The following is an 18,608-nucleotide window of genomic DNA, read 5'->3' as shown; positions in this document are numbered from 1 at the left end:
CTTGGGGAAGGACATATTACCCAACCCCTCATTTGTTTGCCAATTCTTACACACTGGAGATCCACTAGATGTCCATCAAGTGTACAATTCAGACTGTAAGACTATGTAATACCAAGTAGAGTCGCAATAATCGATACTGAAGTGAGTACTGTAGTAGTCGGTGTTTGTTCTGAGTTTTTATCGCTCTTATCTATATCAACAAATGGAATGTTAAAAATACAACAAACCTTAACGTGACAAGCAGCATCCGTCGTTCTAATGTAGATTTCTGGGTAACAGTTGTGCTACTGAAGAAAAATAACTGAAATTGGTGCTATGATTATACTAACATGGAACATCGTATGGTTGCACATTATACAGTCCCTTGACGCACACACACACACTGCTGAATGAACCATTTCACTTTTTTGTGTTTTAATCGCCTGAGCATATCATAGGGCGTTGACGACATCATTTTTTTCAAGTCACAGTTTTCCCAAAAGGCTGTTTATGAAAAGGCTTTAGATAATGTGGGGATCATTACACGAGCACAACAGGTTTTAAAGGCTAGACATGAATCTAATACTTTAATATGCTTGAATGGAAAAGTACAATAGTCTGACAATCATCAGATGTTCGGCACAAACTTTGTCTTCGGGACAGATTGAGTAGAATTAAGTCTTATTTTAAATGCACAAACAGATGGATGAGTTCACTATCTAGGGGTTATAAAAACATGAAGATGGAGGGGTAATTATTAGGCAGTCATGCCACTGGACATGATCCATCGAGTGGGAGACATCTGTGAAGTAGAACATTCCAACTCATCCTCTCTCCTAATAAACAAAAATCAAATCGGTCGTTTTGAACTTTATAAGTGTTATTTTCTGCTATACCTGATTGCAAAATTGACAGCATAAATATAATCTGAGGCAATTTTGATACGTTCAGGCCCGCAATATGCCCGCAAATTTCCATTCCAGCTCGTATGGCATTTACACACTCATTTATTTTCTCCTCGCTGTGTATTCATGTGTTTGTCAATGTTACAGCCTGCAGGTTTACTTGGAAGCCCTGATCATTTAAACGCGAGAAGGTGAGCGAGAACAGAATAAGATGAATAGAGAGCGCGAGGAGATTTTTCCAGCTTTCTGATAAAGCGAATGCGTGAAATTGATCTCTGGTGGTTGCAGGGTTTAAAATAATGGCTTAAGCGCTCGGTCGATGTCAGGAGTAAATGGCCAGAGGAGAGATTAGTGGTGTAACTCCGTGTCTTAGAGCCAAATCGGCCAGAAATTCATGTCGGGAATGTGCAATGACTCACATGGGGGGTTCTGCGAGTAGAGGTCCAGCGTCGGCTGTCTTCTTAAATGATGGCAGTGGCCCTTGATGCCATGGTTGGACTTTGTGTTTACATGTCACTATATCTGATTAAAGAAGAGAATAATGGTTAGAGATGAAGCACCACTGTATTCTTCATCTTTTCTTCATTGTTTAAGTGGGCTTCTTGTGTAGATCTGCATGTTGCACAAAATGTTGAGCAACTAAGTGATGTTTTACATGGCTTAGGGCTCTTACCACGGCTCTGCTGATTTTTAAGAACCAGAAGTACTGCATGCAAATGAGAAACATTTTGCAACTCATGCAGCAACGAGTACACTCAAGTGATCAAAACCCAAACGTTCCCCTCGTGGCTGGCATTCCTCAGACAGCAGAAGACGGTTTCATGCTTGAATAAAGATGCTGAGGAATGGCTTCACTTCCTGTCTGCCTTACATCTGCTAACTAAAGTCATGGGTAGAAAAATATGAGCTAGGAAAAGATGGACCCTGAAGTGCACCGGAAAGTGGGTAAAATTCCCTTTTAGTTGGAATCTCTCTCTCAAAACATTAGCATGATATGTCCGCTCAGATATGGTATGCAAATGTCTATACATGCATTAATTTGACACATTTTAGAATTAACAGTATATGATGCGAAATTTGCGTTTATTTTTTGCTCGTTTGTTGATTTTTATATTGCAATTTCTTTGTACATATTTTTGCTTTTGTAATTCCAAGGAAATATCTAGCGTACTATACAATTATTTATTCATAGGAGTGTTTTGTATATTCAGTTGAAAATATTCCTCTGTACAGCGTAGTTCATATGTAATGTATAGCAGCTACTTAACCCAGCACAGATGATGATTTTGTTATTTATAGTTTTTATGAGTTGTTTTATTTTTAAATGTGTTGGATGAATATGAAAGTCCTTTATTCCGCCAACCAGTGTAAGAATTCTGTATACATTTATGGCATCTGGGTGAAATTGCGTTGATCAAGTGCAAACCTTTATAATGCTTTAATCTGTATTATGACCTGAGAATGTAACTTGCTATTGGTTTTGGGAAAATCTGACAGCATGGATTTAACAGCAGAAATTCATTTGGGAGCTTAAAAGTTCAATGTTCCCTGTCTGCCCTCTGGTGGAGTAATGCAGCTGCACGCTCAACAACAGTTCCTCTCATTGACAAACAGCTCATTATTAGTCAATGATGTACAAATGCCTTTGGTCAGCCAGAGAATAACTTTAGCGTTTCTACCATGTTTCTTGTTAAACTCAACACACTCATAGTAGAGTGCAATTTTTGCCCCTCCAAAATGACTTAGGAAATATGAGCTGGATGCTTCTGCTTCTGTTTACTTCAAAATGTATAGTTGTCGGGACAAGAAAATTGCACACAGAGTAATCTAAAGAAAGCACATTGTTTGTTCAAGGGTCAATGGTGGAACGAACAACTGTCAAATCTATTCAGAGCTTCTTTTATGTAGAATATTTTACCAGAGCTCTTAAGACCCTTAAATGAGAGTTTTCTACATGATTGTGTGGATGTTACTAAATGATGGCATCAATATAACATTATACAAGAGAAAAAGAAAGAAAAGATCAAACTATATAACATGTAAATAAAAACCATAATTATTAGAAAGTCCTACCAAATTGTTATGTCCAGAAAAAAAGTTTTATTTAAGAAAGGAAGTTATAATATATTAAAGTTTGAAAAATAATAAAAACAAAGATTATAGCAATGCATGTACATTCTCGAAGCATACGCACGGTGCAGATGATTTTAAGAACAAAGTTATCTACGTGTTTTTAACAAAAAAAGAGTCTAATGAGAGAACGAGGTTCACAGCTGTAGAGGTAAAGTAGTAAAAAATATAAAGATATGTCTGATGTTATGTGGCTCAGGCATGTTCAGTTTTCCTGTAATCTGTGACTTGATGGGTGAGCTCCGAGTGTGTATTATTGTTATTGAGTGAGCGAGCAGGTAGGACTCCACTCTAAGCATCAAACACACCAGCGATGGTGTGAACCCTTTACCCATGCTGTGACCATCTCATCTCTAGAGTAGAGTATATACCAACTGAGAGAATAGCTCTAGATACAAAGCATATAAATATAAACACCTATAGATGAAGAAAAATAAATTATCATGTGGATAATTATGTGGATGCCAAGATAACTTTGTGAGAAATGTAACTTTATTATTTTTTTCCTGTGAGAAAACACTGAGAGTCGAGACCTTTTGTACATACTTGCTGTGGTTGTGTGTCTAATAAAGTACAGCTCTCTTCTACGAAAATACTTGTACTGTGTCTTTGCATGGTATGGGGGCGCATAATAAATGGCGCATGGTTAACTACTGTACAATTCCCACATTAATTTATTTAAAATACAAACCCCTTTCTTAATACATAGGTTATATAAAAATACTGCTGACATTTTTGGGGGGGCTTTTTACAATACCATTAGCATAATGAACACACATCAGAAATGAACAATAAAAACTGCTCATAAAATACAGTGCGCAGTAGTTTATCAAATTCATGCACAAATGTGAAAGTACAAAACATTTGTTTGCTGTATTATTTACAGTTTTGTTGGATTGTGTATAAAAGATCTTCTCTAAAGTTAAGAATGTAACAGACATCAGGGAACATATAAGCATGTGTGATAAATGTACAGACTGAAAATGTTTTTATTATGTAAATATAAATGATTATATGAATTTATGTCCATCCACTGTTTACGGTTACGCCTAGTTTTCCTGTCGTGGAGCTGTTCTTCGGCCATCAGCTCTTCTGTAAGGTGAATTTCTCAAATCTGAAAACACACAAACGTCAAGACTGACTATCGTTCGGATTTCAAAATCATTTTGTGCAATTTCTAGACAATAACAGCTTTCACGGTCACTATCACTGGTAGCAAGTTTTTTTGTGTATTTCTCCACTATTAAATCAACAAATACAACATATTTTCAATTGTTTGGACTGTACAAGATTACTGCAAAACTTACCTATCCAATGCCCTTTAACAAGGGTTTGTTAAAGACTAAATAGGTGCCATATTTTCTTGCTAGTAGCTCTAATGTGACGAAGTGATTGTGATAAAATTTCAGATTTTGTTCTGCATCATTACCTGTGATTATGCCCTCGATGGCCCCATCTGTGACCTGTGGCTTCACCTGTCTCTTCTTTAGCTCTGCGATCAGATCCATCTGAGGCATTTTGGGCATCATGGGGCCCTGAAAGACAAATATGGTGATTAACCGTTGCTTCATTTGCATCGAGATTAGAGATTTGAGAACAGATTTTGGAACACATTATATTTTTGTGGTATTATTTTAAAATGACATTTTGGACATTCTAAATTATAGAGCCATGGAGAAAATTAAGACATCATTCAAAATGTTCTTTTAATCAGCATTTCAATGTGTATTTTGGCCATTCCAGTCCAGTGTCTATTGAATTTCAACAAGGCAAAGACAAAGTCATCCCACAGCAACGTGAAAGACTGACTGCATGACAAAGCACATGAAAACTGTGATACAAATTGAGGTTATGACATACATTTTTGTTTTTAACTTTTCCTAAATACATGCAATGTACTTACAAATGTTACTGTAGTATTGCTTAAAAGTGAGTATTAACTATTAAATATTTTAATATTATAATTTCTATTTTGTAACCAATTCTGTAATTTTTTGTATTTTGACCATATTTTTTAAAATACATGAAAAATCACAGTTACAGTTTTTGACATTATACGTAGAAAATCTGAACAAAAAATTATTTATAATATTTGAGGTCTGAAAAAATACAGATAATTTTTTCTGTTATTTACAAATGTTTCTCCAGTTTTTTTTGTCTGCAAATAATTGCAAATAGAAACAATATTTTGTTTGAAATTTGGGAGAAATATTGTAAGTAGTTCACAGAATGAAACAAAAATTATACTATACTTCTCCCTAAACACTCCCTAAATTTGCGTCTGCAAATACAGTATGAACAATTTAAGGCAATTTGCCATTAACTTGCTCCCAACGAGGCGATAGGGAGTACCGACTGAACATGAAGAATTGTCAAACCTTTTGAGGGCTGCTGTCTTTCTTTTTTGGAGAGGGGGCTGTCTGTTCTTCTGCAGCACTCTCTTGCTTCTTCTTCAGTGCATTGTCCTGTTCTGCTTGCTGTGCAGTCATTAACATACAACAATGCCATTAGCTTTGCTCTTTGTATATATCTCTGCTCATTCCACATGCCTGTTTAATATTCTATTATACATGCGATTCCCTTCCCATAAACATGTGATCAAAGGACTTCATGATATTCTTTGAGTATGTTTGTCTTGATATGAATATTTACAACAGCATTAGTATAAATAGTGTTGATGGTAAATCTCTCACCTTATATGCTTTGATAAACCTGACAAAGAGTGGGAAGAACATGGACGGCTGAGTTGTCTTTGGGTTTTCTCCAAAGTACTCGACTACAGACATATAGGCCTCCTTGTTAGAGGAAGAGAAAGAACGTGATTTGCATCATTCAAGCAAATAATTCATTTGTGTGCATGTGCATATGTTGCAGTAGCTAGCATGCATGCTTCAGCGGTCTCACCTGTGCTGTCTTGCCATCTTTAACAAGTGAATCTAAAACATCACTGTTTGCTTTAACAAACTCTTTTAGTGCTGGAATGTCATCCTGCACCAGGAATTCCTTCTTGGTCCCTTCCATTCCTCTCTCCAGGGATCGGACGTCTTGTAGCACACCGTCCAAAGACACTGAGAGAGAAGTGAACGATAATCGATGGGCATTGATCTGGACAGTGTATCTGTATGTTTTTCATTTGAAAATATGTGTTACCCATTGCAGCCTTGTCTATAAAGCGGAGTTCCGTGTGGAAGGAGGTCAGCTCAGGGTATTTCTCATTTACCATACTTGAAATAAAATGCATCAAAGTCTGTGATCGGTCTGTGGACTTTGTGTCTAACAGCTGGAAGACATGAGAAAGAACAAGGTTAATTTTTAATAAAATTGTAAGCTGCTACTCACATTTGATCCTCCAACATTGAAATGTACATAAACTGAAGTGCTACATCAAATCACGCCACTCACCAGATCAAGACTCTGAAGACGGAATCCATATGCTGTCCCTCTTTTATTACTGTTCATGTAGTTCCCGAACGCCAGAATGATCTATAGCATGAGATTGACCATAGTTCAGACCGGTGTGAAGGAGAACGGCATTAATGTTTCAAAAAACAAATGTGATGGACAGAGCTGCTCACCTCTAACATCTTTTTAAACTTAGTCGAAGACTTGATCGACACGGAAGCTGCTATGATGGCATCCAGTTGCTATAGAAACAGATGGGAAAGAGTTATGGATTTTAAATGAAACTTGTGTGTTGTGAGGTGGGATTTTCGAACAATGTGAAGTCAACTGACCGGCTGCAGGCGTTTCAGGCTCTCAGGAAAGTTGCCCATGAAGGTGAGGGTGTTGATTCGCTGAGCGAGGCGGGGGATTTTCACAAAACGACTCATGAAGCGATCCTCATCGCACAACTCTTCCAGTGGGCGACCTTCTTTCTCGTAGTTCTGGAGAAGCTTCTTCTCGTACTCTGATGGGATAAAACGCTCCAGGAGCTCCAAAAAGTCGAGACTCAGAGACTGCTGATCATACCTGGAAGCAAATAGAAAATATGATTAAAGGCAAAAAAAACGCTTGAATGTATCTGTATTTTGTAGAGGATAAAGATACATACGTCTCAATAGCGGTGCAGATGGCATCGGGGCTCATGCCTCCCTTGCGGAGGGTGATGGCAAGGTTTTTGGCTTTATTAGCCTCCAGAAGAGATACCTTACTGGGGGTTTTTTCGACCACCTTGACCTTGAGCTTTGAAAGATCTGCTGGAGAACCCTGGGCTTTGGTCTTAAACTGCTCCGCAAAAATATCCATATTCAACTCCTGTGAGATGCAATTAATAAATGAATTAATTCAAACAACTGACTCATTATTTCACATGCTTTTTAAGTATCCATGCATATTGCTTGTACCCCTAACACTTGCTCGTCATCCAGCTCGCTGAACACAGTTCCTGTCACTTGATTTGGCTTCAGAGCTTGCCAGTTCAGCAAAGGCATCTTGAACTTTGTTTGTATTGGCTTCCGGCTCTTCGCTCCTGTGTGAATGGATAAAAAACATGACTATAATGTCACTGCAAGCCCCATGCATGTCCGTATTTCATTTAAGGTTTTCTCTTTAACTGTTGCCCTCACCTGTGTCAGCTTCAGATGCAGTGGGAGCACCCGGAGGGGGTGGCGTCCCAAATCCAGGCGGGGGTGGAGGCGGCGGTGGTCCACCACCACCAGGAGGGGGAGGAGGTGGGGGAGGAGGAGCACCTCCACATCCAGAGGGAGGGGGTGGTGGTGGAGGAGGAGGTGGGAGCGCTGCAGCTCCAGGTAGTGGAGGAGGTGGAGGCGGGGCTGCACCTGGAGGGGGCGGGGCTTGTGTGGCAGGCTCTGATACTGTAACTATTAAAGGAAAGTTCAAGTCACAAAATACAATTGGCTTAACGTTTAAAGGAAGAGAAAGAGACAGATGGTCCTGTACCTGTGTGAGTGACGATTTTCTCTATGACGACTGGAATGACTTCAATGTCTAGACTTCCAGATTCCGTGCGCTGCAGACGGACCAAACCTTTCTCATGTAGCTCCTTCAGCTTCTGCTCCAGTCCGGACTCCTCTTCGCTCACTTTCTCTCTGTTTCTTTCTCTCTCTGTATGCGATGGTTGAGACAAACACTCCTGCTGTCGCTCTCTCTCTCTTTGAATCTCACGTTCTCGCTCTCTCTGCTGCAAAGTGCTCACCTGAGCACACGACTCTTTCAAGCTCTCCTATTAAACACACACACATACAGGTTTAGAGATGGACATTGGCTGAAATGTAACTTCTACCACAGTTAGAACTAAAAAGTATGCACCACAATGGTAAAGTAAAAACTATAACAAATGGGGTTGCATGGCTTGGATGCATACAATAAAAGTTTAAACGTATGATTGGTCATGAACAGAATATAGTATAGATAGTATAGATAGTACAGATGTGTAACATGTGCAACAGTGTGGAGTAAGCAGTGTGGTACCTTCAACAGTGCTGCCTCTTTTGTAGTCTGCATGAGCTGTTGCTCCAGGACTGCCATTTTTTCCACAGCTCCATTCTCATATTCCTGCAGTCTGTCATTCAGCTATAACACAACACACACATACTTTCAGCCATATGTGTGGCACACTGTATATAATTATGTGCGAATATGCTTGTGTGCCCAGTGTATGTGTTTATTTAACCTGTGCATTGGTCTCCTGCAGTTCTGTGACGTGCTCCATTATTTCGTGTTTATTCTCGGCATCCTCCAGCAGAGCTCCCACATCAAACACATTATCTAAGTATGCCTGGATCTGCACTTGCAACTTCTCACTTTCCATCTCTTTTAGGGACTGAAGACACACAAACAAACATACAATTTTAGGTAGAAAGATCAAGCACAGTTTCATCATGATCCTGCTTTTGCATACTGTTATAAAGTTTATTCAAGTGTGCTATTCACATACTTTTTATCAGCTAAAAATAAGAAAATAATACTTTTTTTGTAATTCTCAGAAATATACTAGGTGTACTTTTTATAAAAACAGAAGTGTAAACTAATTGTGCATTTAAAGTTTTCTATGGGCTACACTTAAAGTATACACAAACGCACACTTTTATAAACTAAAAAGTGGACCAAATTTGTCCCAAATAGTATTCAAATAGTACAATTACTGTTCATGCTTAACGGGATAGTTCAGTCAAAACTAAAGAAAATTGTCATAATTTGTTCCCCTCAGTGGAACACAAAAGAAGATATTTTGAGAAATATCTGAGAGTTTTTTGTCTTTACAATGAAAGTAAATGGGGCTTATGTTGTTCGGTTACATTCATCAGAATATGTTTTGTGTTCTGCAGAACAATGAAAGTCATACAGGTTTGGATGAGTACATTGGGTGAACTACCCCTTTAAGTGATACTTCAGTATACTAATTTTAAGGTATGCTTTAATTTAGCGATCATTTTTTTATGCAGTAGATATGGTTTAATAAACTAGTGAACTGTACTGTACATTATGTTTACCTCTAAGTACTGGTCAAGACCCAGCTGAGAAAACTCATATTGGAGATGTACACGGAAGTTCATGTTCTCCACTGAGTGGACCACAATGTTAATGAACTGCATGCACGCCACCTATAAAGAAACGCATTGAATCATGAATCCTGTGATCACATTATAACAGATGGTAATATCACAAAACAATGCAGTAACTGAATCTTCTTCATTAAAGGTAATTTGTGGTCAGAACTCACCATGAAGTCTATGTTGCTATCATCATGCATGAAGTACTCCATGAGCTTCTCAAAGCGGTTCTTCTCTCCACTCACCTGTGCCACATAATATTACTTTTATATGTAACAATAGTTAATCCATTTATTTGTGACATTAGTATGTGTGACATTGCATGTTAAATGTATTAAATGACCCAATACAAATAGTTCAGTAAATGTGTGTGTCCTTACATCTTTAAAGTTGTTAAATGCAGAGATGATGATGTCATGTCCTCCTCTCACCAGACACACCGCTGCCAGCAGTTCAAGCACCAAAGCCTTAGTCCTGCGTGACATATGCACGACGTATAACAGTTTATAACCAACATACACTGACAGTCACCTCGACCCACACGAGTTACATAAAACCACATACCGTGGGTTTTTGTTGTTGAGACTAAGTCCAATTTCATTGACACATCTGGGGTGATTCATGACCAACGTGAAGCCCGACTGTTCCAAAAAAGAACAAATGTGTCATGTCAGGTTCTCCTAGAATGACCTTTCTAGTATCTTTAGAGTAGATCTGTAAATACCTGGTAATTCATGATAGCACGCAGACACATAATGCACAGGTGAACGTCATCCCTTTGGCTGGCCAAGCGAGCATTTCGAATAGTTTTTCTGCTCTGGGTCAAAGAAGATATTCTGATATGGAAAGGGATAGAATAAATAAACTATGAGCACTGGAAATGAGAACAAGATAGTTATAGTTTAGGTTTGTTTAGTTGTGTTATGTACTCACCGGACAGTGAGTGCTCGCGCAGCTCTGGTCATCCCGTGTGTAGCATGATTGACGTTTTTGGCCAGATCTTCCACCGATCTCTCTGACAGCCTCAGGGCATCTGATACTGAGCTGCCATTTTCCACAGAATCCAACTCAAACCTGAGAAACATGTCAACATCATCAGTTTCATTTATTTAGAGGTGAGACTACATTTAACGGGAGGAGTTAAATCTGTTTGCATCTGAAGAAATAGAGCTGGTAGCAGCAAAAAAGTCTTCATAGACAATGGCTGTTGACTCAGTTATAGTGTTGATAAATATTATTTGTAAAAACAGAATAAACGTACGGTGCATCGCTCTGAGCGTAGGACAGGTAGTCCACAAGGACATCCAAACCTTGGTTTTCCTCATTAAGAAACTCCTGAGCCCACCTACAAAATTATAAAGTTTTATAGGACATGTTGGGAAATAGGTGTAAAATAATAAATAACAGAAAAGGCTGAAACTCAAAATAAATCACTAACCCTATGTGATTGGTTCTCAGAGAGATCTCCAGTTCTCTCAGGACTTGTGTTGACTCCTGCACACGTTTCTTGAACTAGGGGAGAGAAAGAATCACAGAGATGAGATGATCAATCATCAAGACTTTGACTGCGTGAACTTTGTTTTTGAAGGCGGTCTGTGCGTATCACCAAAGATATGTCAGACGCATAAATTAAAGACGATAGGAAGGTGTGAGAGATGGAAGTGAGAGTGATGACTGTACTGACCCTTCGTGTCACTCCGCCCTGGTCCTGGAAGAGGCTCTTGATTTTAGTCAGATAAGCTGAGGGAGGGTTCTTCACCTGAAATCTCTCCTAATGGACCCAGAAAGCATCAGAATCAATGAACACGCTAAATTATTATTTATTTTTTTATGCCAAAAATCATTCGGATGTTAGCCCAAGTAAAGATCATGTTCCATGAAGACATTTTTGTAAATTTCCCACACCAAATATATCAAAACATCATTTTTTGTAAGTGGATGCAGCAAAATCGCTTACAAAAATGCACCTCTGATTAACAATTTCAAAGGTGATTTCCTCCGATTCCAGAGTTTTAATTAGTTGTATCTCGACAAGATATTATCCTATCCTAACAAATTATAGCTTACATCAATCGAAGGCTTATTTTTTTAAGCTTTCCGATGATGGAAAATCTCAATTTCGAAAAATTGACCATAAGATTGGTTTTGTTGTCCAGGGTCAAATGTAGTACAGAATACGTTTCAGTTGTTTGCCTCAGTTGCCACGTGGCATGCACAGATCAGAGCCGTTGAAAAATAGAGTGGCGACACTCACATAGACGTCCGTTGGAAGAATGGAATGCAGAAGTAACTCGTTTCAAGGTGGGCTCTATTCGGTTGTTAAGTGGTTGTTGCTCGAAGGGATACAGCTAAGGGATACCAGCTTTTTTTGTTGCTTATTGAGCGTTTGGACCTGGAAACAGTATATGACCTTCCATATATGGTGGTGCATTACATCAGACTATACAACCGAATGGAGGGTATGGATGTGTCGTCACTTTACCACGTGAACACCACGTGAGCACCGTTGGTGGCAAAACACTCAGCAAAATGACATATCAGTTTATAATTCCACACAATATTTCAGTGTATTTCAGTATGTTCTTGAAACAAAATGTGGTTTTCCTTAATAAAAATGGCTTTTCTGTGTGTCTGTATGTGTGGTTGAATGATTTTCTATTAAGAATGCTCATTAAATAAAATGCCATCAATACTCTCCCTTCATAGACGGTTTCATCTTAACAATATAATCAAACGGTACTGCGCTTGCACATTTAGTGACCCCACCTTAACATCCGGTACACATTCACAAGCAATAGAGTGTCTGTAGATTATTTCTGATAGCAAAGAAACCGAGAAGAACCGTTACTTGGCTAAACTTGTCTCTCCAATATTTTGAATTCAGACTCCGATACCAAGCTCAACAGTTAGATGACAATGCTCCATACAAACCGACCAATCTGCAAGACCCAGTCAGCAAATTGTTTATTTAATAAAATAAACATAAAACAAAATTCAACAAATGTGTATTTAACACAATTATTACACAATATTAATATTAACATAAATTAAATATAAATAGTTATATTATTAGACACTAGTGAAACACAAACCGGAAGATAACTGGGGGTCAATCTCGCGCATGTCCAATGAAACAATTTATGAATTATGTAATAAAATCTCTTACTGACTGATTTTTTGTTAAATTCAATTTTCAGCCTTCTTTGTGGTGCATTTACTTGCAATCGTTGATTATTTATTGATAAATAAATGTAGATTTTTTTTAAGAAAGACGAGACAGACACAATAATGTTACTCCCGAGTCCGACCCGACCCAGCTTAAAAAAAATTCGAAGCCGACTGGACCGGAATGTAAACGTCTTCAATGCAGCCCCACACTCACCAGCCTGACCATCGGAGATAGGCTACAGAAACAAATCCCAGTGTCCTGGTAACCAGTTCGGCTCGCTGCTCCGTTTATTTTAATTTTATTTACAAATAAGCCAATATTCTGTGTTATAGTGATTTCAAAAGTCCTTCAGTTGTATCTAGTGGATAAGAAAAACTAAATAGGTAAATAAAAAGTAAATATCGTTGCTCCTCTTGTTGCAATTGGCAACTTTGGCAAATTGGGTGACAGAAAACTCAGGATAAAGATGCGAAACAGTATAGAAAGGCAGCTTAATCCAGTTTTCTTGATTGACAGGTCTGGCTCAACATAAATTAGCCTACCATCCAGCCACACGATGTTGCAAGAGGTCTGTTGGCAACTGCACGCACACACAAGCAATGCACTGTTCATGCACGGGACAGTATGGGTCTTCTTGTGTATATTCAGCAAAAACATATTTATTTTAAATTACCTGAGACCCGAAGACAATGATATTATACCTGACCCGTGTCCGAGGCACCCGTGAATCTTTTAAATCCGAACCTGCCCGGGTCTCGGGTCAGACCTTGGATTGTGGTTGTAGGCCTAAGTGCACCCGTGAAGACCTCTACTTCATAGTCAAGTTAAACACACAAACTTATTAATACTGTCTCTCTAGCACTCGTCAGACAAAATTGTGTTATAAAATTGATCAAAATATTAATCAGTGCATGTATTGTGTTGGCATTTGGTGAAATTTGTAGAAAATACATCCGCTTCCACTGTCTCTCCCGCTAAACCCATTCATACAGACTGACAATTTGGAATTGAGAGCTCCAAAAAATCACGTGTCTGCGCGGCGGCGAGATCAAAATGTGATGCAACTCTTTTTTTTAATCGGCTCTGTCACAGATAAAGGTTTACATCTCACAGTTGTCATAGAGACACAAATATGAACACAGGAAGTGCGTAACCACTGTTTCACCACCTTGAGGTTCTGACATCATTCACCTTTATTCAACTGCTCACAGTTTTGACCTTACTTCATCTACCACAAGCTTCAAAACACATTAAAACATTAACATTGATCGATCTTTGCAAAAATAAAAAACATATCGCAATGTGTCCTTATCATCTATATAAGTTCTAAACAGTCATTTTTCTTGTCTTTTTTTCTGAACATTGTAAATATGGTAAAAGAATAAATTAAACTTACTTAAACACAAAAGTAACATTTTGCATTTGATTGAATGTTAAGTGTATCCTCACAATACATAACGTGAAAGTAGGGATGATAATATTTATGTCATTCCCAACCTGTCACAAGTTTTTTCCAAAAGAACATAAAAGAAGATGTTTTGAAGAACACTCCATCAAACAACATGAGCCCCATTTTACTTCCATTGTATTGAAACAAAACCTCTCATTTCTCCAAACATATTCTTTTATAGTCCACAGAAGAAAGAGTCATGTGCAGATTTTGAATAACAAGATGGTGATTAAATGACAGAATCTTTCTTAGTGGTTGTAATGTCTGTTTAAGAAGTATGCAGAACTATCTCCTCCCCCAGAAAGAATTACAAGTCCTATTTCTGTCAGAGTTTTGATATGTCTAAATGTGGTCAACCAGACAACGTCCCCTCAAATGTCACACCTACACTACAGACATGTACTGTTTAAATGTAATGACATACTCATAATGGAGAAATGAGGGGTATAGAGTCACGCTAAAATTCAAATGCGTTTAAATGATTGACAGTGAACGCTTTGATTTCATGATTTAAAATGATTATCAACTCACCTGATCACAGACCAGCTCCCATTTCTTCTCATTGTCATACTGACTGAGAAGCTTCATCTTATCTGGAGGCAGATTCATGGAGCTCTGGGAACAGACATTAGAGGGAAAGCAGTACATCAGGTCAATTGTCTTAAGCAGGGTTGTGCACATGAACAGATCCATTTAGTAAAAGGTTTGCCAATTCCTTCATAATACCATTGTGTTTAATATAATTCTAATGCCTTCCGAGAATTATGGGTTTGACATTTAGATGGAGACGTTTGATAGCGTTTCATCTACCTTTCGTTATAAATGTAACAGGACAGTGATGCATGACATCAGTGCAGCAAAAATATTTTTTTACTAATGAAATAATCCACAGTCATGTCCCTAAGATAGAGCAATGACGAAATAGGCATGTTATTTTTTGTAAGGACCTTAAATGGGGGAAGTTTTCTAAAATCCCCAACACTTTCTCTATTATTTGTATGAAATACCATGGTGGTAACTGAAAATATAAGCATCATTTCTTTAAAACCCGATCCAGATTTTCCAGAACCTTGTCCTTGTTGAGCACATCGAATGTGACATAATCTTTTAATATCTAATGACGTCCAATGATGTCTAAATGTCAGGACACGGAAAACCTTATTCCTGTCTAAACATATTTGTAGAGTTATATAGACATATGAAGTCTCGGGATATGGTTTGTGGGCAAGTGTGATCTGAGTGAGTTATTATGTAATAAAAAATAGGTAACGCTTTGGATAACGGCCCACAATGTACCACATAATTAACCAGATTTTACAGCGTAACTAAATATTACAGTAATGTACCTCTACAGTACATATTTGTAGGTAAAGGGGAACAATATTCAAAGTTTAGGGAATAAAGAAGTCAGGAAATTCCAAAAATATTTTAAAACTAAGGGCTAACTATTTTTGACTTATGAAATGTTGAATAATGAAAATGTTCTCTGACTTATTTTTTAGGTTGCACAACCTAATGATAACAATTACTGTTAGTCCTCTACCTTATTATAAATAATATCCCAGGACTCCATTTACCCTTTAGTGTTTTGAATCTCTTTAAGATCACTATTATGCTGTGTTCGTCATCAATCTGATGCAATGCCACTTCCTGAAAAGGGCTGTGTCGTAAAAAAAAGGTTTAAATTCAACCTTATACCTAATACACTTTGGCAACAAACATATTCAGCTTTGTACTGTCATGCAGTTAATGCATCTGTGAAGAAACTGACAGGGTGCGGTTTGTGGAAAGGGGTGTAAAGTGTCGTCTAGAAACGTTGTGTTCTTGGGTGTTTCCTCCTGAAGCAGCTAGAAGCTTCCGCTTTGAGAGAGGTCTTCTTTTTTGCTTGTGTGCAAAAAGAGTACCAGCAACTTTAGAAAGATACTGAGCAGATAGAAAAAAACAGCAAGAACAACAAGGTAAGGCTGGGAGGAGGACGTACTGTGTGGTCAACGGGTACTTAAACAGAATGCGAATAGAGGCTGCATCATTATCATATAGCAAATGAATGGGATAAAGAAAATGATGTGAAAATGAATTACTTCCACACTGTGGGGATTACACCATATACAGTATGTATCCAGTAACACAAAATGCTTTTACGTGACTCTGTAGGCCTACTCTTACGTACAATAAAAGTGGAGAAGGAATAAGGATAACTCCGTTGATTTGGTCTTTAAAGAATTTAAAATGTGCATATCGATATTTTTGAAGATTTATTTAAAATGATATGCCACAGCCACATTTGCATTTAGATTTTGGAGGATAACGGATTAACTTTAAGTGGTTTTAAACATTGATGTCACTGCTGTCTTACACTGTACTTAAAGGCACAGTTCACACAAAAATACAATTTTTTTATCATTTATTCACCCTTGAGTTGTTCCAAATCTGATTCAATTACTTTGCTGTGATGAACATAGAGAAAGATATTTGGACGAATGTTTGTAACCAAACAGATCTTGGCAACCATTGACTGCCATGAAAAATGTGCTCCAGAACCGTTTGCTTTCCTACATCCTTGTGTATTGTGTTCAACAGAACAAATAATCCTGCTATAGTAGTCAATGGTGGCCAAGAATTGTTTTATTACAAGCATTTTTCCAAATATCTTTCTCTGTGTTCATACAGACTTGGAACAACTTGAGGGTTAGTAAATGAAGACAATGAATTTTCACTTTTGGGTGAACTGTTCGTTTACATACAAATGTGAGGTCAGCGGTTACATAGGGCCTCTTCTGGTCTCATGACTTCTTTTAAGAGGTTTCTTAATTTGTCACGCCGTCAATGCAAGTTCCTGAACGAAAAGACCATGTGGAACTAATGTGACAGTATTCTTATTGTGTCACAGTCAGCCTTGGTAATAAATAACGTTTACATATGATCTATGTCAGTATATTTTTCTCGAATTATTATAATTTTTTTGAAAATGTTAAGTGAATAACTTTATTTAATTGCATGTGTGATCTTCTTCTGCAATATTTTTGTTTCTCTGGGTACTCCTGTATGAAAAGCTAGAGAGAGAATATGTAATCAAGTAAAACTGTTTATGTACTTCCTAGCAACGTGCTATTTTTTTTATTAAAACAGGAAGTTTCTGTGACTAACTGCCTCATTGCGATATTGTCTTTGGTTTAGAGTTAAATATTGTGAATGTTCTCATGTCTGTGTATAACTCACTCACCAAAACCACATTGAAGCGCTCTTCCAGCTCTTCTTCGGGAGGCATTGGTAGTTTTGGAGGGGCACTTTTCTTTTTGGGTAAAGAGGGAGTGGGGTAAATCCCACCTGTTGAGCCCTTGTTCTCCTGTCCTTCCATCTGTTCCAACCCACCTACTGCATTACCCATTACTGCCTTCCTGAGGAATTCCAGGATAGTGATATGAGAACCACCACTGACAAGTCCAAAAGCCCGGTCTCTTAAAAAAAACGATTCAATACCAAACAGCTCCGCAATCCAGTGGCAGAAAAAAATACACTGAAGTGTTGAACGTCAATCGGGTCCAGAACTGGTGGAAGCACACAGACCCCTTTTTAGCCTGTGCTGTCGGTACAATCAAAGCTTAGAAATGTCCAAAACTGAGCAGAAATTGAACGCAAGTAACCTTGTCCATTCCAGAATGATGTAACCTGAAGCTGTCCGATGAAAGAGAATTCAGAAAGATCACTCTTCACAAATCGAAAAAACCCAAATATTGAGAGTTCTCCGCTTTCAAAATGGAGGAAAAAACCATATGCACCTTTGCTTAGTAAAAAAAGGAACGAGTGATACTTCGGTTTATACTTTCACAATAAAGACAAGAGAAGTCCAGAGTTGATCTCCTCCATTGTCTCGGTGTAAAACATGATGGTTACCGGTCCAACGGGCCTTTATCCAAGAGTCTCAGTCTTCTGCTTGAGTGTTGGAGCATCTTTCTCAAAACGTTCTGTGTGTCCGCACCTTTCCTTCCGACAGCAAGGAAGTTCGAAAGTTTCTTTCGACAGGAAAATGCAGATGTTTGCGAATTTACATGAAGCCACCTGTCCAGACACACTATTGTGTGTTGCTGAAATGAAGGAGAAGCAAGTGTGCGGGCAGAAGGAAACCACAGAAAAGCAGAAGCATCACAGCTTCCTGAACACCTCGCACTACAAAAAGAGAGCTAGAGAGAAAGGGCGTGTCAAATAGTAGTTACAGATACTTACATGTTTGTATTTGAAAAATAAGAAGGCCTTTGCATCTGGCCATGTGTTTAACTGAAAAATAACATACTTCTCATGTGTAGATTATGTACTGCCTGTTAAAGCCCTTTAATTGTATATTTTGGATATCCTGTTATACTGTATACAGACGTGTCTTACGTGATCATGTCTCATAGCAGCAGACCATCTAGAAGCACAAAAGATAAAGATTAAGCATGTTATCTCACTATACTGAATTGATT

The 18,608-nt window shown here is 38.1% G+C and overlaps 1 protein-coding gene across 1 annotated transcript; it reads right to left on the bottom strand.

The window, feature by feature from the left end:
• Nucleotides 1-3,484: 3,484 nt before the first annotated feature.
• On the bottom strand, nt 3,485-18,256 carry fmnl1a (formin-like 1a). Its single transcript, XM_056753928.1, has 26 exons — nt 17,369-18,256; nt 14,677-14,760; nt 11,211-11,297; nt 10,965-11,038; nt 10,788-10,871; nt 10,460-10,600; nt 10,251-10,362; nt 10,091-10,167; nt 9,907-10,000; nt 9,697-9,771; nt 9,467-9,577; nt 8,647-8,796; nt 8,445-8,546; nt 7,914-8,196; nt 7,580-7,834; nt 7,358-7,482; nt 7,066-7,268; nt 6,749-6,983; nt 6,590-6,658; nt 6,417-6,497; nt 6,165-6,294; nt 5,919-6,082; nt 5,708-5,809; nt 5,393-5,491; nt 4,444-4,549; nt 3,485-4,128 (listed from the first exon to the last, which is right to left on the bottom strand). The coding sequence occupies exons 1-26, from the start codon at nt 17,531-17,533 to the stop codon at nt 4,064-4,066; spliced, it is 3,273 nt and encodes a 1,090-aa protein (XP_056609906.1). The 5' UTR covers nt 17,534-18,256; the 3' UTR covers nt 3,485-4,063.
• Between the last annotated feature and the right edge of the window lie 352 nt (nt 18,257-18,608).

This window comes from Triplophysa dalaica, chromosome 7 (genome assembly GCF_015846415.1).
Source record: "Triplophysa dalaica isolate WHDGS20190420 chromosome 7, ASM1584641v1, whole genome shotgun sequence".
NCBI lineage: Eukaryota > Metazoa > Chordata > Actinopteri > Cypriniformes > Nemacheilidae > Triplophysa > Triplophysa dalaica.
This window is presented reverse-complemented; position numbering and strand designations above follow the sequence as displayed.